The sequence below is a fragment of the Micrasema longulum genome, unplaced genomic scaffold, assembly GCF_059751315.1.
Source record: "Micrasema longulum isolate JH-2025_06_02 unplaced genomic scaffold, ASM5975131v1 h1tg000469l, whole genome shotgun sequence".
NCBI classification, from domain to species: Eukaryota; Metazoa; Arthropoda; class Insecta; order Trichoptera; family Brachycentridae; genus Micrasema; species Micrasema longulum.
In genome coordinates this window covers 1,600,437-1,622,193 of record NW_028277667.1, presented here as the reverse complement: position 1 = coordinate 1,622,193, position 21,757 = coordinate 1,600,437, and the positions used below count along the sequence as shown (strand labels likewise).

At 34.5% G+C, this 21,757-nt stretch overlaps 3 protein-coding genes across 3 annotated transcripts in view; 1 reads left to right on the top strand and 2 right to left on the bottom strand.

The window, feature by feature from the left end:
• Window positions 1–480: 480 nt before the first annotated feature.
• Window positions 481–7,978, top strand: Mic26-27 (MICOS complex subunit 26/27). The gene is made up of 7 exons (XM_088226830.1): window positions 481–620; window positions 2,156–2,304; window positions 3,442–3,611; window positions 5,542–5,651; window positions 5,770–5,905; window positions 6,125–6,304; window positions 7,755–7,978. The coding sequence occupies exons 1-6, from the start codon at window positions 618–620 to the stop codon at window positions 6,268–6,270; spliced, it is 714 nt and encodes a 237-aa protein (XP_088082956.1). The 5' UTR covers window positions 481–617; the 3' UTR covers window positions 6,271–6,304; window positions 7,755–7,978.
• Window positions 7,979–9,525: 1,547 nt separating this feature from the next.
• Window positions 9,526–12,154, bottom strand: LOC148281385 (putative ATP-dependent RNA helicase DDX23). Its single transcript, XM_088226829.1, has one exon. It carries the CDS (start codon window positions 12,078–12,080, stop codon window positions 9,648–9,650), a length of 2,433 nt encoding a protein of 810 aa, XP_088082955.1. The 5' UTR covers window positions 12,081–12,154; the 3' UTR covers window positions 9,526–9,647.
• Window positions 12,155–14,660: 2,506 nt separating this feature from the next.
• Window positions 14,661–21,757, bottom strand: part of LOC148281384 (putative phospholipid-transporting ATPase IIB) — a 44,112-nt gene continuing 37,015 nt past the window's right edge. The window contains exons 16-19 of the mRNA XM_088226882.1: window positions 20,338–20,442; window positions 18,870–18,996; window positions 17,234–17,437; window positions 14,661–16,306 (exon numbers count right to left, since the gene is read on the bottom strand). Coding sequence (XP_088083008.1) covers window positions 16,167–16,306; window positions 17,234–17,437; window positions 18,870–18,996; window positions 20,338–20,442 — 576 coding nt within the window. The 3' untranslated portion in view covers window positions 14,661–16,166. The remainder of the gene's footprint in view (window positions 16,307–17,233; window positions 17,438–18,869; window positions 18,997–20,337; window positions 20,443–21,757) is intronic.

Below are 21,757 nucleotides of genomic sequence, written 5' to 3'. Positions count from 1 at the left end.
TGTAACTCATTTGTGCCATCTATTTCATTAGTCATTTAGTATGCGCACTCCGATAATATAATTTATCGATTTAGCAGTTCCATCTACTTCTTCAATCGCGATTTCACTAATAATGAACTGAGCTATGTTTGTCAAAATATTTTTATACACTTCCTGAATATATTTAGCGCCATTATTTTTTTTAAAATTATATATTCATAGAATACAAAAAAAATAACTTTTAGTATTATTTCCTTTTTAACCATGTTACAATCATCACATGCCTTGTTATTACCATCGTACCATCCCTACGGATCGGGTTGGTTGTAACAAATGCTATCTTTCGCATTATTTGATTTTTTCAAAAACATTCAAAATTTAAAAAATCATAAATATAGCGGAAGAACTAATAAATTTGTGTTCATAATATATAATAAACAATCACTCATAACTGTTAGTAAACGAAAGATATTAACACAAAATTAAAATTGTTACTTTCATCCGGGTCTCCCCTATTACTTTAGATTGAATGTTCAGCGAAAAAAGTAAGGTTGGCAAAAATGTACCCAAGTTGGTAACTTAACAGTATTACAATTCACTGCCCTGTGACATTTACATAATTTTTGAAAGACGTCAAAATGGTAATAAAAGCATTTAAATTTTATAAAAACCCTTTAAAATTTCTTTCTTGTGTGGAAAATTCTTACTTATGTACGATTTTCGTCATGTTCGAATAATTTTCCGGGCCGAAATTTATAGAAATAATATGGTAAATTGTTAAAAAACAAGTGTATATTTGATTTCTAATTTTTAATATAATTTTAAAATGTATGTAATTCCTTGAAATAGATCTTCAAAGGATTAGACGATAAATTCATCCCTGGTTATTTTGATTCCGAGAATTTAGTAATAATTATGCGTTTTTTCATTTAATGTTACTGATTTTAAAATTATGATTTTTAGAACCAAACTAACCTTAGTTGTATAAAAATGTGTATCTTGAGTTACTCTCCATTCTATCTAAAATTTTATTTAAATGTGTGCAACATAGAATTAAGAGACTATTCTTAATTCTATGGTGTACAAGTTAGAATTTATTATTGGGTTTTATTTTATTGTTGGAAATTTGCGTTTTCACCCCAACAAAGTATTGCTGGCCAAACTACACTGGTGAATTACGAAATAGAAGACACAAACGTGAAACCATCTAGTTTTTTTATCTCGCATCTTCGGCATTACCCCATGGGAACCATAATATGCGAATCCAGTGATTGAATGGTGAAATATTGTCTTCTGCGTCTCAGCGGTGGTTTTGGTATAAAAAATTTAGTGAGGCTACAATATCATTTTACACTCCAATACTCTAGACTTTAATAATTAATATTAATTCGTACTTTACCATATTAAAAAAAATACTGTTATATGAATAAGCCTGGGTACGTCTTTTTGAGTTTTACAGAGTTATTAATTACTTAGTATATACGCACTCAATGCCAAAACGCGCGGTAGCAACTGCGACTTAAGGGGGCTAACACAAGAGTAGTTATTTTGCTTCCTCTTACTTCATATACAAGGTGCCATAAAAATCAGACTCATCGTTTGAATGAATTATGGTCAAAACATTCTACCGAGGTCAAAACTTACGCTTTGACGTCCGGCGAGTATGTTGTTTCTTAACTTTTGAGGCTCGTTTACTTTCCGCCTAACCGATAAGAATGTACGCTAAATTCAATCTTTTGTAAATGGAAATAAAGACATTTTTTGCTTGCAACACGTGTTGTCAGTAGGAATGCGACTAAATTAATAGACTTTTAGAAGTTGTGTGCATTGCCTGTGCATTTAAAAAAACTGTCTTTTGGACAAGAAGGAATAGGATTGGTTTTACGTTGACATATTTTTATATTAAAGCTTTTTAACCTAATCCCCCATAGACCGATTTGGTCAATTTCACTTTATGTACATAAGCATTCGGCAAACTAACAAAAATGAATAAAATACACGAATGAGTAAAATTGTGTACGCGAAAACATGAATAAATTGTTGCAAAGTCATAAACACTTCTAACATAACATCCAACAATCGTAACAGCTTGATTAAAAATTAAAGTTTGGCCAAAATTTAATTTTGATACGTTTCATTTTTAAATAAAATTTTGTTGTGTTGCCATGCGTTTCAGTTTATCCGCAGAGTACTTGTGGGATCAAGTGGTTTCTTGCTAGCGGCAACACCGGTAGTAGTGCCCGCCGTTCAGAAAAAAGAAAGTGGCGCTTCGGAGACCGCCAAAGTATGTCGACCTTCAGAATTACCCATTTACCCACCCCCTACGTAAGTGTGAACCCTTAAGAAATCTTATTTATATTTAAAGTAAGACATTTGTGACCAAACGTTTTATTTAATGTTAGTAAATTTTAGTATGTAACCACTTACTGACTTTTTACTGTTTACCAGTTTCGAGACACACCCGTCTCTTCATTAGGACTCACTAAATTCATGTAAATACAGTGCAATCCAAATTTGTTGCAACAGAGAGGGAAAACATTTTAGAGAACTGTATATGGAAGTCTAGGCATTTACCGGGCTTATAACCTGGCATTTTAAATAATAAAAATCTTTATTAGGCATTTTAAGAAAAAAATAATCTCATTTACATTTCAAAATAATATTAATACAATTTTGTAAAAAAAAAAAATATTTATACATAATCCCTAATAGTAGAGTGCAATATGCTATTTATATTTCCAGTATTATTTTCATTGGCTTGCTTAAGTAGCCACTTTACACACTGTGTAACATTTACCATTCTGCCCATGTTTAAACAGCCACATTTCCTCAACTCTTCAATCTGTTGACTTTTGTGAAGTAAAGGAGCTGAAACCATGTGGAGATTCTTCCGGCTGAACCAATTTACCCACTTATTCTTCTTTAAATAGTTTATTTATACCTTGTGTTTACCCATTGCAACACAAAGCCGGCGAATCGCCGGCCATGGTCAATTTGTCACTGACACACAAAGCCGGCATTCACCAGTTTATCTTTGAAGTGATTTTTTTTACATTAAGGCTGATTGACAATAACTTATTCATAAAAATGACATAAATAAGTATATTTCGGTTACTGATTTCATAATAAAATGTAATAATTACAATTTATTTCACATTATTTATTACAAAATATTGATTTAGTCCTAATGTTATTGTAATAAAAAATATGTCCAAATTGAATAGTGTGTTGTATGAACAAATTATGTCATCTTTATTAGTGGAGCAATGGGTTAAAAAGACTGTATGATTTCCACAATAAATAAATATGTCGTACATAAATCACACTATATGTACGTTTAAAAACTATCCCAAATAATCAACTCCATAAAAAAAAAAATTGTATAAATTCAATGGCAATTTCAAATTCCTACATCAATACCGAGTTCATTACAATTATGTATGTAAATATTGTATTTTGCAGCTCTCATATGGTGACAAAAGTAGACTTAGATGAGGCCAGCGACTTTGAGAAGGCTCTTCTGGAACCGGTTGGCATGGTGAGGTCTTCCGTAGTGTCAACCGTCCACCAAGTCAGCAATGTCACTTCGCAAGTCACCAGAACCTTTACCGAAACAACCGACCAGTTTTCCTGTAATATTTTTTTATATTTATGATTTTTCCAAGAACCGTTACTTAATTGTTCTATCTAATTTTAAAAAAAAACTTTCAGTTAAAATAAAAGATGCAAATAATATCAATTTTTCTCTGTGTTTGGGCGGATTAAGAGAGTATTTCACCATCTTATAAATCTTGATTAGCTTATTATGTCCTGCTAAGTTTAAAAATTGATTTCACAATCTCTGATTATTGCATAAAAATTGTAAATCTCATTTAAATCGTCGCTAAAGTTAACTAGAGGTATTTCTTCCGTTTAAATCACATTACTTGCGTGATACCTGTTACATCACATACATTGAATGTATAAAATATAGTCTTAGCTACAGGTTTTGTTGGTCTTCCCAAAAACAGTGATCATGAACAGTAGCATTTTTTCTTTTAACCGCCTCATGTGTATTTTAAAGTTTAAAATCGTATCGATCGTGCCATCGCATCGTGTCGATCAATTATAGCACTTAATTAGTTATAAGTTACAATATATGGAAAATAAACACTGGATAGTTTGGTCTAACTGCTTCAGTAGGAGTTCCAAAGATATTATCCAACAATGTCATAAAATGGACACTTTTATAACCATGTCATTGTTATTGAAATAAATTATGCTTAATAAAAAAAAATCTATGAATGGGAATCAGTAAATCTTAATCAACAGAAGCACAACTGACTTCTAAAATATCAAAACCCTTAAAACTCTCTTCTGTTCCCTAGTTCGCCCGCACCTAGAGTATTCCTCTGTTATCTGGTCTCCATATTATGATGTTCACATCAAGAATATTGAATCAGTTCAACATCGATTTTTGAGAAAGATAGGCTGGAGGTAGTGCTTATCCAGAGACCAATATACGTATAATGAGTTAGAAACTAGCTTAAATATATCTTATCTTCAAGACCGTCGAAATAAATCCTACCTTCTAGTCCTATTTAAAATTCTCAACTCGCTTTTTGATGTGCCTGAACTACTGAGCCTGATAAAATTAAATATCCCAACTAGAAACCTCAGACAAAACCTACTCTTTCATACCGATAACCATAGAACTAACTATGGTTTTCATTCCCCTATTCCCAGAATTCTGAGGTCTGCCAACAAACATACCAGTCTTGATTTCTTTAATAATAAGTTGTCTTCTTTCAAACGATCACTGAATCAAATTCAATTATAATTACCTTTCTCCCGCTTCCACTCTCACCAAGTCTACTATATACCATTGTGTCTTTCTACTTTCCTTTATAATAATTTTCTATGCATAAATATGTCCTTGAAAATTCCCATTGGGCGTATATATATATATATAAATAAATCAATTATGTAAAAATCACTAAATGCTGTCCACTATCGATACATTAAAATATAAAAAATGTATTATCTAATGAAATAATGAGTTATTTTGTGATCTAATTAATTTAAATTCTTGTTTATTATTGCCCTTCATCTGGAAATTGGAAAACAACAAATTTTGGCTGCCACAGCGGGTAAACATTCTAAATTTTGTCTTTGTACTCATCTCATCAAAACTCTAGCTATTCATTCAATACTACATACATACTTTTGTTTTAATCATCATTTATTTAGAAAATAAATTCAGAAAAAAATACATATTTGTGGTTTCAAAAATATGTATGTCACTTCCTTCAGAATGTTTAACTATGTGGACCCAAGGATATCGAACGTAAATTTTGGTGTTTCCTTCACACAAAAATAAATAACATAACACAAATTTTATTTCTCTATTCTAACTGATTTTGTATAATTTTTAATAATTAAATGAATATCAACAAAAACTGTCACTAGTTATTCAAAATTGGTGGCTTTAAATTTGACTCGTCTTTTATTTCCATAATAAATTCTGGTGAACTTTCATTATACGGAGTATTTTCACTAACAAATTTGAATGTTTTATTTTAGTTATAATTGCATACCTTCGGGAGGAAGACCATGAAGCCCAAAGGATTGGAGCTACTGCTGTGGGTACCATAACCGGTCTTATCTTTGGACTCCGGGGAGGTATCTTTAAGGTATGGTTTTTTGGTTGATGTTGGCTGGAAGATATTGTTTTTAGCAATCAGCCCACAAAAATGCATATATTTTTGTCCTTGAAGTTTAATAAATAAACAAATATGTCTAAATTTGTAGAAAATCACATACGGTTTGTTGGGAACATTGGGTATGGGAAGTATTTGCTACCCAGAGGAAGCCCATAACTACATGAATGATGGAATCGCTGAGGGAAAGCATTTGGCTCATGTTGCCTACAACTTCGTAATGGGAGGTATGTTAAGTTTGCTGTTTTATTTCATATGTATTATACCGTTCACTATATTCCTGGTACTCACCCTCCTTTCAATATCTTTCTCTGTATTTCCATCGTCGAATTGTTCATAAATTATTATTTCAGTACCTACTAGTTGAAGTATGAATAAATCTTTTGCCTGGTTTTGACTGAACCATAAATTCAACCAATTTAAATGTATTATATCTTTGTTTTCAGTGAAGCCGGGGGACCCCGAAGCGGAGGAATTTCTGCCCAACCTGAAGATTCCCACTTCCTTCTCAGAACTTACACAGATGATATTGCCAGCCAAGAAAGAACCGCAGGTCGCTGAAGCGGCGGAGAAGAAACAACTTGAGAAATAAACTGTGTCGACTTCATATTGAAATAGACGCAACGGTGAGATTCCTAAATATGAAAAGGCCTTTATTCACATAAGTAATATTCGAAGCCCCATGATGCCCACGAAGCCCCATGAAGATTTTTCATGATAAAACTACGTATTTACTTTTTGTAAAATCACTAAAATTAATTTAATATCCCGACCGGTTGACTGTTCTTTTATCAAGGCTTAAAAATAACGAACACTAAATATTTTCAATCTTACCAAATAACGAGTACATTGATACCTATATTTGTTAACATGTATTCAATGTTTTACATCCTGGTTTATGCTCTGTCCAAGAGTTTAAATCACACACACATCTACAAAAAGTTATACTATTCCATCATATCTTTATTCATTGCAAACCATTAAAGATCGTTGTTGAAATACAACTTTATATAATTGATGTTTTTAATGAACCTGTGACCTTTTAGTGAAGCCTGCACAAAATGTGAGTCGCCCATTCCCAAAATTCATCTTGTCTAGTTTTTATTACAAATGAACTGAGTATGCCACTTATGTCTTTTTAATGGAAACACAAAATCTTCAACAAAAAATTCAAAAATTGTATTTTCAGTCAATATGAAGATAAAAAACACCGCCCAATTCCAAAATGCCAAAATCTTGTCCGTCTGCTACCCATTTCCAAATAATAAAATATTGTCCATGAATGATGTGACATGAAATAATTTTTAAAAACTATTTGTCGTATTTTAGAAATGTTGTTTTTTTTTCAATTTAATTTGCGTTTTTTTAAAATAAAACACACATCATTGGTGAATATCTGACTAACTCCATAATATTTTCCCTAAAATATTCTGTTGATTCCAACATCTTTGCCATAAATATTAGCAATTTCTGCAGCGAAGGATTAATAAGCACAATAAGTTTTTCTGGGTTATTATGCCGTGTGTCGTTCGTACTCTCTACCGACGTTTCGGATCGTGTTACAGCGTCCATCATCAGGGTTGATGTTATTTGTGTATGAATATGTGTTACGTTAGGTACTTAGAATTTTTACCGTGTCGTAGTCGTTTTTGTGTGATGTTATGTATTTGGGACTTGTACCGTGTCGTAGTCGTTTAGATTAATGTGTACCATTATGTACTTAGGATCTATACCGTATCACAAATCTGTGTTACATTGCAATCTTTATGCGATTTCTTTATGACTGGGTACCAGGATGTTTTTAATCGCATCCCATCATCTCTGTTTATGTTGTCGGGATGTTTGTAAATCTCAATTGCTTCTTTTACTAGTCGTGTTTGGTGGTTCTTTGGCCTCCCTGATGATGGACGCTGTAACGCGATCCGAAACGTCGGTAGAGAGTACGAACGACACACGGCATAATAACCCAGAAAAACTTATTGTGCATCTTAACGGCCGTGAAAATCTAAGAAGTTTAATCAGGGATTAATAACTTTTATTTTTACAAGTATCAACTAACCAATTAAATATTTGCAGGTCGGATCGCTCAGTATTCTCACCGGGCAGTGTGATGTCACCATGCAGCATAAATTATTGGGTAGTTTTTAAAAAAATATCTAGATATAAAATTTTCCTAATTATTTAATCCATCTTGGATTAATAATAGATCTACTTAAAATTAATTCTACAGAAATTTGTACTGTAAATGAAATGTCCACACTAAAATGTGCTGTTAAATTGTATATAATGTTAAATAAAAATAATAATTTAAGAGTTTTCTTTTAATTTGCTAAAACAATCTATCAGGTGGTATAGATTTACATCAGATAGAATCCATCAAATAATGCGATAAAAATGGTGCGAGGGGGCAGCCTCGCCTCACTCGAGTGTAGACTCCGAAGCAATCAGTCGAAGAGCTGCCGATTCTCATGCGACAATTGCTATCTAGGTGAAGCGCCTTTGTAACAGCAATGATCTTGGAAGGAATTCTTTACGCCCTCGATGCGTATTCACCAGAGAGATGGTCGATGCGGACTATCAGATAAAAGTATTAAGTAAGAAAGCTTGTAGTTGATGAAACATCACACAAGAATTTAATTAATTTCATTGCTCTGTTGAAGAATATATCTGACATTATGGATATGGTCTGCACATGACTTACTCAGAATAAAATCATTTTGGTTGACTCAGAATTTGCAGAAGAAGAGTTCTTATTCTACTCGAGACTATGTGTGCAAGAATCTTTCCTGGAATGCTCAGCAGAGTTAATCGTAACATTAATCCAATCCCACAGACAGTATTTTCATCCCAGACATAATATTATAAAATAAATCAACCTACTTTAGGGGACACCAAAAGGACAATTTAAATGCACCTTGCGTGATTTGAATCTACCAATAAAGTAATGTTAGCCAGCATGATTGCAGAACTCTGATATCGGACATGCACCCAGAGAAAAAGAATAGTCTTACATTGGGGAAAGCGAAATCATTAATAAATTAATGTTACAGCGTCACGAAACACCTGATTAGCTTCAATAAACATATTGTCGGTGATAACTAAAACATCGCATAACCTGTTTTTTTTTATGAAAATGTTTTACTGCAATAAATTCAACAATATTTTGAGTTTGTCCAAATTTTTGTAGACATGGACTGGATTCAACTCCCTGGGGAGCTGTTTATATTAACATATTACAACAGAGATGAAGAACATTTAAGAGAAGGTAATATAGATCAAAATATTGTTGATAAATTACCTGGTGCATGAAGAAGTATAGAAATTGAAAAAATAATATTTCCAGGCGTTGCCTAGTATGTAGGTGAAATAATTCAATTAGATGAATCTCACCCGCATAAATAAAGGTTTCAGCTCTTTAACTTCACAAACATCAACAGATGAAAGAATTGAAGGAATATAGATGTTCAAATATAGGCAAAATGGTGAATGTTACACAGTGTGTAAAGTGGCCACTTAAACCAGCCATTGACAGGTCATAAGCCCTGTAGATGCCTAGACTTCTATATTACCTTATCTTAAATGTTCTTCATCTCTGTTGTAATATGTGCAATAAATTCACTAAACGAACTGAGCCAAAACGGCTTCTATAATTATTGCTATTTTTGCTCTAAATAATGATAGTTTTTCTGATACTCCAGAGGTATTTTTGGTTGATTAAATCGTAAGTAATATATTAACATAAGGCTTTCTTGGTTCCCCTGCCATTTTTTTTATTGATAGTTATGCGGTATTGCAGATTGCAGTATCACTGACGATATATAAAAGTGTTATGCATTAATTCAATTCATTTCTTGATATGATATTTTAATAACAGAATTCATTGTTTTAACATAATTATTGAATAAATTTAATCATACAATTTGAATGTACAGCATTAAATGAAAATACGGTGAGTTATTTACAAGGGGCTTATGCAAATATCATTTCTTCTCGTCGTTTCTTGGTCACGACCGTTCCTGGCTTGTGTTGGGCATCCGGGTGATTCATCAACTCCGGAGGGCAAGTAGACACAGAGCTCGATATTAAAACTTGCTTCAGATCGTAAAACACGACAGAGTCTTCTTTGGTAATGAACGTTACCGCTTTCCCTGTTTTGCCAGCTCTCCCGGTCCTACCAATTCTGTGAGTGTAATCTTCTATAGATTTGGCCATGTCGTAATTAATGACTACGCTGACGTCTTTGATATCGATACCTCTTCCGGCTACGTCCGTAGCCACCAGAATGTCTTTGGATCCGTTTTTAAGACTCGCGAGGGCAAAGTCTCTCTGTTCTTGTCCCTTACCTCCGTGAAGCGTACAGGCGTTGAAGCCCAACTTCTCGAGGCCGCGAGCCAAAACGTCGGCTCCTTTCTTTTGATTGACGAATATAATGATCGGAGGTTCGACACCGCGCTGCAGAATTTCTGTGAGCTTTCTTCGTTTTTCATTTTCACCAATCATATGGATTACTTGTTCCGTTCTGTCGACGGGTTTGCCAATGGATCCGATGTATACTATGGCCGGCCTTCTCAGGTAGTTCCTGGCCAATCTCTCCACAGCCGCGGGCATAGTTGCGGTGAACATCACGGTTTGCCTGTACTTCTTTTTGCTGTGGTAGTTTGCGAGAAGAACAGTGGCGTCCTCAGCCGCATCTGTGTCTGGTTTGAGATTGGTGACGGGCATGTATTCCAAGATCTTTTGTACGTCAGGTTCAAAGCCCATGTCTATCATACGATCCGCTTCGTCCAGTACGACATACGTACATCTATTTAGAACTAAGTATCTGTTTTCTAGGACGTCTATGAGACGACCGGGAGTGGCGATTACGATTTCGCAACCGAGTCGCAGTTTGAAACCTTGATCTTCCCTGGAGAGACCACCGACGACGACTACAGACGTAATGTCGAGAGGGACGCCAAATTTGTTGGTTTCTTCTTCTATCTGCTGCGCCAATTCTCTCGTCGGAGCGAGGATAATAGCGTAAGGTCCCTGATCAGCGTCTTCTTGGCGAACTCCCTTGGGAAGAGACTGTATCCACATAAGGAGCGGGATGAGGAAGGCGAGTGTTTTACCAGAGCCCGTTTCGGCAACACCGATGATGTCCCTGTTCTGGAGACCTATAGGGATGGCCTGGCGCTGGATAGGGGTAGGACTCTTGTAGCCGACCTTGGTGATGATCTCCATGATCTCATCGGGGAAGCTGACCTCCTTCCAGTTGCGGATGGGGTCGGGGATCCTGCCTCCCTTGATGGTGATGTTGTAGTCCTCGCGGAATATTCTCCAATCTCGCTCCGTCATCTCATCGCGTTCCTTCTCGGACCAGTGGCGGTCGTCCCACTTCTGTTTATCTTCCTTCTTCTTGACCTTCTTGAGCCGCAGCTTCTCCTGCTCCTTCTCCAGCTCCGTCCGCCGCTTCTCCAGGAGGTTTCCGTAGAACTTGCAGTGGTCCCTCTTCTGGGCCTTGATGTCTATGCCGGCGATGTGGCCGCGCCCGAAGAACTGCACCTGGTGGCGGTCCTTGTAGAGGACGTTGTAGTCGTTGGAGGTGTCCTCGGAGGCGTCCCAGTCGAACACGAACTTGCGGTCGTTCAGGCGCCGCACTCGGCGCTTCTTTTTCACCAGCCCGAGGTAGCGAGCCTTGATGGCATCCTCCTCCCGCTCTTTGTCCTTATTCTTGGAGAAATCTTCGTTCCCGCGACCGTCCCTCTTCTTGTCCGAAGCGTCCCCCTTGCGGTCGGAGGCGGACGGCTTCCTGTCGTCCATCTTGCGATCCCTCCTGTCCCTATCGGACTCCTTGTCCTGCCTCTCGGTGGGTTTTTTCCTGTCGTCGTCCTCTTTCCTTGTTTCTTGGGGCTTGGAATCCGACATCGTGAGGTCGACAGTGTTCATGGGCCTATTTAAGCTATTTCTTATCGCCATGACCTGTTGTTCCCGTTTTTGAAGAGCGAGAGCCGCTCTCTGTTCTTTGGTCATGAAGACGGGTTTACTTCTGGCTTCCTCCTCGGCCTTTTTCTTGGCTAAAAGCTCCTCGAGAGAAAGAGGCTCTTTTTTGGGAGTTTTTGAAATTTCTTCTTTAACCTCGTCTTCCTGTGTATCGTCGGACGTGAGTTTCTTCTTCGTATCGTCATCTTTTGAGCTCCTAGGCCTGTCCTTGTTATCTGATCGTTTAGAGTCTTTCTCGTACTCTTTATCCCGGTAGTCTCGCTTTCGAGCTGGACTTTTAGAACGCTCCCGATCTTTTCTTTTTGACTTATCGCGGTGACTTTCGCGATCGTCTACGTGCCTGCCGGAATCTCGTTCTTTTTCTCTATCACGTCTATCTCTGGAACGCGATCGCGAGCGTCTTTTTTTATCATTTCCCATTCCGTAACTTTATTTGGTTTTGATTTATTTATACCAAAATAGCGCGTACAGCAAACAAACGTAACTTAAGACTTAAACGTCAAACACAATCCACAGAGAAACACAGATTAATAGTCAGAGAAAACCATAGCCCATTCACAAATTCTTCGTAGAAAATTGTTCAAAATCCATGATAGTTTGTAGTGATATTTGGCGGTAATTTGAAAAGCACCGACCTTGGCAACCTACAAACCTAATGTGCTTTGATGAAAATTCATCAGAATTTAAAGAAATATTCTGATATAATTTGTTTAATGCCCTTCTTATTATATGTTCCATTATTTCCGTGGAAAATTTTAGAAAAAAAAACTGCTACAACTATTGTAAACACAACTAATATTTTTAATGTCTTATGCATCCATATCCATATGCAAAAAAAACCTACCTAAATTCATAGAACTATAATTTTGAAAGTAGATTTTTTATAGTTACATTAAAATGATTATTATTACTATTCTGGATAGTTTTTATAGCGCTCTTTCTGTGAAAATTACCTTAAGGGCTATTTGCCAGTCCAAAGGACTAGTGGAACTCAAAAGAGAAGTTTTGTCAGCATTGTGTCAATATTTATGGTGATTTGACAACATATGTCCTATCTCAAAAATTATATTTTATAGGATTGAATTTGTTAATTCATTCGAGTTTAAGAGGATAGGGGGTGCCAGAGAAATTTGATGAATAGGTATTCAAATATAGTTTGTCTGTCACTCTCTTGCAGATGCTTCCCTTATGTTGCACGAAAAAGACAAGTGCATGTCCGACTGCAAATGCCTAACTAAAATCGAGATTTCGCTGTCTCATTTCCGCACCCCAAAATTGAACCTATTTGGTTTTTTTTTAGGAAAGAGTATCGAAATGAAATTTTCTGTGTCGGTACCTTCTTCATTTGTTAAAATTATTTATTATATTTTTATACCGTACATCCAAAGACAGCAGATAAAACTAGGCGCTTTTATGGGTTTTTGGATAATCCTAGCTCCACAAGAAACTATATACAGGGTGTTCTTTAAACCCTGTCACATCCGAAACCACGATGATCAGAATGGGCAAGAGGACATATTAGCATATTCAAAAAAATATTTAGAAGGCAGAATTAAAAAAAAATATATTAAAAAAAACAAATGGTTGCTTACTTCTGCAGGGGAGAAGCTAGGGGGGCGTGGCCATGTGGTTGACGGTATATCAGACTCCCCCTTCCCCTCTCCTCGCTTCAACTTTGCAGAAGTAAGCAACTATTTGTTTTTTTAAATATTTTTATAAATTTTATTCGTTTTAAAAATTAATTTTAATATGCCAATATGTCTTCTTGCTCATACTGATCATCGTGGTTTCAGATGTGACAGGGTTTAAAGAACACCTGTATGTATATATTTCAAGGTAAAATTAAACATATTATTGAATCGGGTTATGGTCTTTTGACTAATTTTGTGGACTCGCAGATCAGAGGTCCAAGGTTCGAACCCCACTCTACTCCAACTTGATTTCCAATTTAAAAAAAAATAAAAAAATAATAAAAATAAAAACTTTTGATAAAAATGCGAAACGATGAAGACGCGCGCGCCTATGGTAAATATCTAGAGTGTGTTAAAGAAATTGCTCTAGTGCCATAATCTAGGGTGAAAATACAAGAATATAACATCGCAATTTAAACTTTCCCGTACTCTTAGGTATTTAATTAATTATTTCAGGGATAGGGTACTAAAATTATAATAACTTTTTTTACTGCGGAAATAAAAGCGAATAATACTTAACCTTACAATTTTGATTTCATCCCTTTCGCGAGATCTTCGAGACAGGTACCTTTACTGTAAAATTAAACATGTTAAATACAAAAACAGTAAGGATATACTGATTACAACAGTTTATATAATGTTATTTAAACTTATTGACATTATATAAACTATATATTCACAACGGAGTCCTGGTCCCGACCCTGATGTATGGGAGCAAAGTATGGACTTGGAAAAACAGGGATGAATGTAGGCTGAATGCTGTCGAAATGCGATCTCTCAGGCGAATGTGTGGTAAAACTATGTACGATAGATGCACAAATGTTGAGATCCGTACCTTATGTAAGGCTGAGACAAGCATTGTCGACAAAATCAAGAAAGGAGCTCTGCGCTAGTTTGGACATGTAGAACGAATGGACAGTGAAAGAACGGCTAAGAATATTTACAATGCGAATGTTGATGGATGTAGAAATAGAGGTAGACTGAGAAAGACATGGCATGACCAAATCCAACAAATACTTGAAGATGGGCATGTCAAAAGTCGGAATAATCGGCGCGCGTGCATGAGAAGATGTATGAATGTAGAAGAAGCGAGATCTGTATGCAAAGATAGAGTGATGTGGCGTTCTATCCTCTCTGCCTACCCTCACGGAGAAAAAGCGTGATGGTTTGTTGTTGTCGTTGTTGTTGTATGAATGAACTTCCACTAAGAATGTTCAATAACAAACATTAATGTTTTAAATAATAAAAATTAATAGTTAGATAATTTCATTTATTTCTGTCTTTGAATTTTTTAAAATAAAACACATTGTTTAGCCATAGTGCATTTATTTAAAAACCATGTAATATTGACTAAAAACATTTTATATACAAAACATACATAAATATGTATCACTCACGATGAAACAATACCTTATATCTCATATTTTGTTCTGTTGAGAAAAAAAAACTTAATTGAATTGTGTTCTTAAACTGTCACAGCTGGTCAGATAAGTTTCTGATTCAAATCATCAATATTTGTAGTGCTTTATAATCTGGGCTTAACAGAGTTTCATAGTTTAAACCCGGATGCACATTAAATTTTTCCGGGTATATTGTACCATGTGTCGGTCACACTTTTTGCTGATGTTCCTAAAAATTCATAAAATGTAAACAATAGCAGATAGAAACCTGTAGCCTTTTCAAAATTAATTTAGTCATTGAACGTTGCAAAGTAAATATGGAGTGGGATGATAAATAAAGCCTGTTAAAGCAAAATACGACTTTTTTTTTACATAAGACAGATATATCAAGGCTTGTATTTTACGTAGACTCGTGTGACATTATAGCCACACAAGGGTTAATTAATGGATGGGACATCAGGTATTGTTTTATATGGACGATATTATAACTTTGTTCACATTTCATAACGCATAAAATATATCCAATATTCTAGTAAATATATCACCAACATAATTATTATCATATAAAATGGAAATATATTTAAATCTCTTACTGTGTAACTTACGATCTAAAATTAAATAGCAAATTATATTATATAATCTAAGAGAGAAAAGTTTTAAGATCCGTGCAGTATGCAAGGCGAGTATTATAGACAAAATCAAGAAAGGCGTGCTGAATTGGTTTGGACATGTAGAGCTAATGGACAGCGAAAGAACGGCTCAAAAGATTTACAATGCAAATGATGATGGATTCAGAAAACGAGAAACACATGGTATGATTAAATCCAACAAATACTTGAAGATGGACATGTCGAAAATCTGAATAATCACCGTGCGTGCGTAAGATGTTAATGTAGAGGAAGCGAGGTCTGTATGAAAGGACAGGGTAGTGTGGCGTTCTACTTTCGCTGTTTGCTCGTATAGGCATACGGTGTAATGGTTTTTCTGTTAAAATATGTTAAGAAAATTAATTAAAAATGTTTCGTTCACTTCCAAACCTCGCTGTAATTAATTTTCAACAAAACCCAGAAATCGCAAAAAACATTAGATCAGGATTCTGGTTCTATTTAACACACAGAACTGTATTCTTCAACCATCAGACATGGAAAAATTGGTATTTATATAAACAAAAACAGTAAACAGGATTTTCGTTAAATTAGAATTTCTCTAATTGTTCCTTGTTGAATTTCCGTCGAAAATATGGAATAAATTATTCGGTACAAACAAATACCAAACGATAGAAAAGCGAAGAGGATTATCTATTATAAAACTAATAAATAAATACTATGATAATTTAGGTGTGATGTAGAAATAGTTATTCAGTCGTTGGTTAAAAGTGGGGCTAAGAGAGCTGACTCGGGGGCGCGGGAGGAGCATCATGAGGGGGGAGCCTTGGAGCTTCGACGCATCTTCAGTCTCTTGTGTATGAACTTGAGGATGTAGAGGGGAAGGCAGGACACGAGGGTGATGACAACCACTTTCCACATGAAATTGTAGGTCTTGATAAAATCGGTATCTGGAAAGATAAGAGTGTTACAGAATATGACATGTGTTAAAACAAAGACGGCATTCTTCAATTTTTTTATCTTGAGTAATATGCAACAAGTGTTTTTTTAGTTCTTTTCCCAGACTACGAGGATAATTTATTGTTTTAGTTGATAATTGTTGCCAGAAGTTACTCTCCATGTATATTTTATTTTTTGTTTTTGTTCTGTAACATAAAGAAGACTGCCGTTGTTGTTGCGGAACTAAATAAACCAGGTCAAAAGTTACTAGTCACCACTGGCGGCTCCTGACCGAAAACATTGGCAGTGCATTTTTTTATATGTTGTCAACTTGTATATTATTAAGTTCAATAATATTATAATAATATGATAGGTCTGACGTGATAAACGAGCACTAGTATGACAGCCCGCGCATCGGAACTAGAAACGCTAAATGCGCCCAACATAATACGCACGTTATAGTTAACTAAATTTGTACTAATATCATGTCATTGTGTGTATGAAGAAAAATGGATCCTGAACGTTTCGGTGCAAAAACTGGGAAAACGTAGAATTGAGGAACGTAAAAACGAGGTTTTACTGTGACTGTTTAGTAATAATTTGTTTTAAATACTATATTTTACTTATAATTCCACTTACATGTATATACTGCTATCAAAAATAATACATAATCAAATAAACAATATTTCCCATAACAACTCCTGTCTGATTTGCTGAGACCAAGTATAAATGATTGAATTTCCACCCCCTTCATTACATGCCTCCACAAACACAAAGAACTTGATATGTTATCTACTATTTATATGAAATCAGTTAGGATAAAAACTGACTTTTACCATTCTGCCTATGCTGTGTCAAAATCCATAATCGCATAATGTCAGCTCATTCATCAGCCTTCTCTATCTCTGTATAAATATCTATGAACTTCTTATAGTTACCGAAGTAGTCGTGGAAGACAAAAAGAGCCAAGATGTAGACCAGCAGGCTGAAGATTTCGGCCAGCACGATGAAGAGGTGCCAGGTCTGGATGGTCACAGCCACCATGATGAGCTCCGTGAAGATGAGTGCCGAGAAGCTGATGGCCACAATGTGGATGAACTCCCCCTCGAACATCACAAGGGCCCCGTACATGATCACACCCCCTTGGACAGTTGTTAACAATTATGTTTAATTAATTATTTTTTTTACAAACTATTTATTTATTTTATTTTATAAACGCCCAGAGGGCTCTTACAATAAATAGTTAAAAGGTACATAAAGTATTACAGCAATTGACATAAAATAGAATCATTAATTTGTTGATGTTGAGTTGTTTATTTATTTAAAGAAATGGCAATTTTTTCCAATCAACAATGAAATAAAAGGTGTTATTTATATCATTTAAGTTTTAAAACATATGTTTTGTACGTTTTAAAACATACGTTAGGAAAAAAAAAACAAAATAGATACAAAAATAGAACTAACAATGTTAATGATATAATTTAATTCATATCAATATTAGTCTTCAATAGAAACAGGGAGTAAAGAGAGAGGAAAAGAGGAGAGATTAAGGAAGAGAAAGGAGATGCTTCTTCAGATGTGATTTAAACAGAGCTACTGTAGAAACATCTTTGATAGTCAACGGTGAATGATTCCACAATCAAGCCACATGGACACTATATGAGCAAGAGAAGAAAGAATATTTGTAACTAGAAGTTCGTTTTAAGTTAAGACTTACAATATTCATCACACTGATACAAAATGTTACTAAACCAGTCAAGGAACTATTGATGTTAGATGCAAGTAACTCGTACGAGGTTTTCCTGTAATTTGAATTATTTTACACCAAAAGCACGTACGACTTTTGCTCGGAGAAATTTCTCTTTTGTGGCCCCAAGAGTGTTCAATGTCCTGAATGAACATATAAAGTTCTCCAAAACGAAAGCTATTTTCAGAAGTGTACAAGTTTGAATTTTGTCTAAGGGAAGACACCATTTTAGGAGACTGTATTATTCATACATAAATATTGATGTTAGTTTACAATATCTCGATATCTACTAATATGGATACTGTTTGTTATCGTAGTCCAGGGCCTGTGTTACAATGGGAAGTTCTACAATTCACATTCAAATAACTTGAAAGATATACAAAACATATACGCACTTGAGAAACAACTTTAAAAAACTGTTCTTACAGCCCATGTGACGAGTTATATGGGATGTTATTTTATTGAAATTTAATAGTGTCATAATATATTATATCACTTTTGCTGATTGGGAATATTTTGTACAAATAAAATGTGTAATGTAATGTAATTTAATAAGTAAAGTAAAATTATGTATTTTGTAATAAATAAATAAATTGAGCGCGTTGTTCAAACGTTTATTAAAATATATGTTTATGTAATAATTTTAAATTTAAATATTGTTTAATAATGGGCATGCTTCCACTTTCCACTAAGTTGTATCCCAACTCAATACAGGGCTCTTGGCCTAGTAGAGTTAGGGATACGTTATTATTTTTTTGTAATATATACATTTGTATGAATAAATAAATTTAAAAAAAAGTGCTGTTTCAAGTTAGACGAAAGCTTACCTTGGTATACTGAAATGCCGACCCATATGAAGAACATCTTGTAGCTGAAATCTCTTCCCTTCACTAAGATTCTGTACAGCTTTGGGTTCAGTAAGGCATCTGTACTGCTTAGATCTTTATCCAATACCTTGAAAATATAATACATACATAAATGCATCATATTTTTTTTTTTTCGATTTTTATGCTGACAAAACGTGGCTAGTTTTGCTTTTACGTTATAGAACGCAATATTCTCAAAACTACATTTTCAAAGACGCTGACCGCATATTTTCAAAACAACTCGAGGAGTTATAATTAAATTTAAACAGTATATTATAGGCATTAATAACTAGTGAATTGAAAGATTTTTTTTGAGCTAAACTTGTATTTTTTTTAACGAGCATTTTTTTTCTCAAAAGCAGTAAGTATACTTTCGCACATATACATAAGAGTAAATAATCAAATCTACACAACAGTTGGAACTGGGTGTAAAATTAGCACAATTAGAGATATTGGATCGTTGTCCATTCAAATAATTAGTTATAGTATTGCCATTGTCTAACATAAAAAATAGACTGATTTTGTGATTTTTTTTACTATAATCAGTAGTTCTAAGATCTTTCATATGAATATTTTTGTAGTTCCTTTATAGTTTATAAGTTAAAATTCCTACAATGTGCATTGAAGAACTGTTGCGTATAATTTATTTTGTTTAACATAACAACAAATCAAAAAGTGCTAAAAATTAACTAATTTAATAATGAAATTTATGCCTTAGTTTTCAGTATTTCAGTGTGTATTTTATTTAATATTTATTTTAATGAAAGCGTGAGGTTTAACAACAAAAATGCCTAATTTTTTAATGACTTATAAATTATTCAAATTACTACTACTACCATCACGCCATTTCCCCATAGGGATAGGCAAAGAGAATGGACCGCCACACACGTCTATCCTGGCATACATTCCTAGCTTCTTCCACATTCATACATGCCCTTCGGTTCTGTCTGCTTTTGACATGACCAGACTTAAGATTTTGGTTTATCTGATCATGCCACGTCTTCCTTGGCCGTCCTCGTCTCACGTTACCGTTCATTTTCGCCATATATACTTGTTTTATCATTCTTTCGTTGTCCATTCGTTCTACGTGACCAAACCATCTCAGAGATCCTTTCTTAATCTTATCAATTATACTTGACTCAGATTTACACTCTCGCTTGATTTCATCATTCGTAACCCTGTCATACATTGATTTCCCCAAATAAGTTTTGGTTTTGCCCAAAACTAGAACAGAAGCAGAAATTCGGCTTTGGTTTTGGCTGAAAATCTCGTTTCGGTCAATTGCTAGTAAAATTTTGGTATTACGTATGAAATAAAAAACATTAAATTTAATAATGTCTGTTTCTGAAGTTGATACATCTATCTATATCAGTGACGATACAGGATCTTGTATGTCTCAATCGAGTCTCAACGATACGTAAGCACTCACCAATGAAAATACAGGAATGCTGGTGAAGACAGTTCCATAGCCGACCATAAGAAAACCTTGGTAGAGAGACACAGAAGAGAGGTAGAACACAGTTGAAAATATCGCCTGGAAAAGAAAATAATATATATCAGGCTAACAGTGCATGAAGAATGAATACTGCATCATTCCATTACCCGCAACTATAAGGTATTGCGAATTATATGTATTGTTAAACCAATTATAGGCTATAAAATTTTACCAGCGGCAGAGCTAAGGGAAGTTATCTCCATAACTTATAATAGAGTTCAATAGGTATAGGGTGACTATGGTTAAATTGGTGTTCTGACGAAGAGACGGGTACGTCTCGAAACTGGTGGACATAGAAAAGTCGGTAAGTGGTTGTATACAAATTTGTAATAACATTTAGTGAACACATATAAATTACAGCATACATTAATCATTTGCTACGCAAAGGTATTTTATGTTTCAGATTCTGGCCCAAGGAAACAAAATATTGAAGTAAAGAATACATGTTTAAATAGACATTTCGGTAGTCAGATGGCAGAAGGGACCATCTGTAATTTTCAAAAATGTTCAGGAGAGCTGAAATAAGAATAAATTTGAAGATTTCAATCCACAAACTAAAATATTTTAGTGTTCTTTTTAAATAACAAATTACTATTCTAAATAATGCTGTTTTTTTTTTTTTTTTCTATGTGTATTTACCGAAATATTTATTAAAACTTTTGAAAACTAAAACACAGAAAAAATACAAATGGTTCCTTCTGCCATCTGACTACCGATTTATTTTCGATTTTGTAAAAATGAAAATTATTAGAGAAAAAAAAAGGTTTATGAATGTGTGAGAGTAAAATAGGGCATATTATAAGGAATGATGAGAATAGGGAAATATCACGTTTTTTATTTTATTTTTAAAGAAATAAAAGTCTGTGAAATACTGTCCAGCAAAAAAATCATTATTAGTAGCATAAAAAATACTTATATAAATATAAATAAATTTGTAATTTTGAATTCCCGCAAAAACGGTCATTCCATTGGCCACGCCCCTAATACGTCACGATTCATGTTTATTTGTTCCTGAAAATTGAAATTTGTGTAGAACAATTTCACGAATCTTGACGTCACGACCAAGGCCAAACATGTCGCATTTTTCTACTAACATATTTTTATTGAACAATGTTTGAGTATGTCCAAATTCTTGCAAATATGAATATCTCCCTAGGGAAGAAATTCAGCCAGTCTGCTCCAACATTGTTGAATTAACTATCTGGTAAAAGAAATTTAAAAATTGGAAAATTGTTTTCAGCCGTTGCCTAGTAGGTGATTTGGTTCAGCCGGATGAATCTCACCCGCATGATAAAGGTTTCAGCTCCTTTACTTCACAAAAGTTGACAGATGGAAGATTTGAGAAAATGTGGAT

What these genes read in the sequence shown, in the direction of transcription:
- Mic26-27 (XM_088226830.1), top strand. An exon ending in AACAACCGACCAGTTTTCCT is followed by an intron (nt 3,612 to 5,541) that starts GTAATATTTTTT and finishes GTTTTATTTTAG; the next exon opens with TTATAATTGCATACCTTCGG. An exon ending in TCCGGGGAGGTATCTTTAAG is followed by an intron (nt 5,652 to 5,769) that starts GTATGGTTTTTT and finishes CTAAATTTGTAG; the next exon opens with AAAATCACATACGGTTTGTT.
- LOC148281385 (XM_088226829.1), bottom strand. Translation starts at nt 12,080, where the DNA reads ATGGGAAATGATAAAAAAAGACGCTCGCGATCGCGTTCCAGAGATAGA.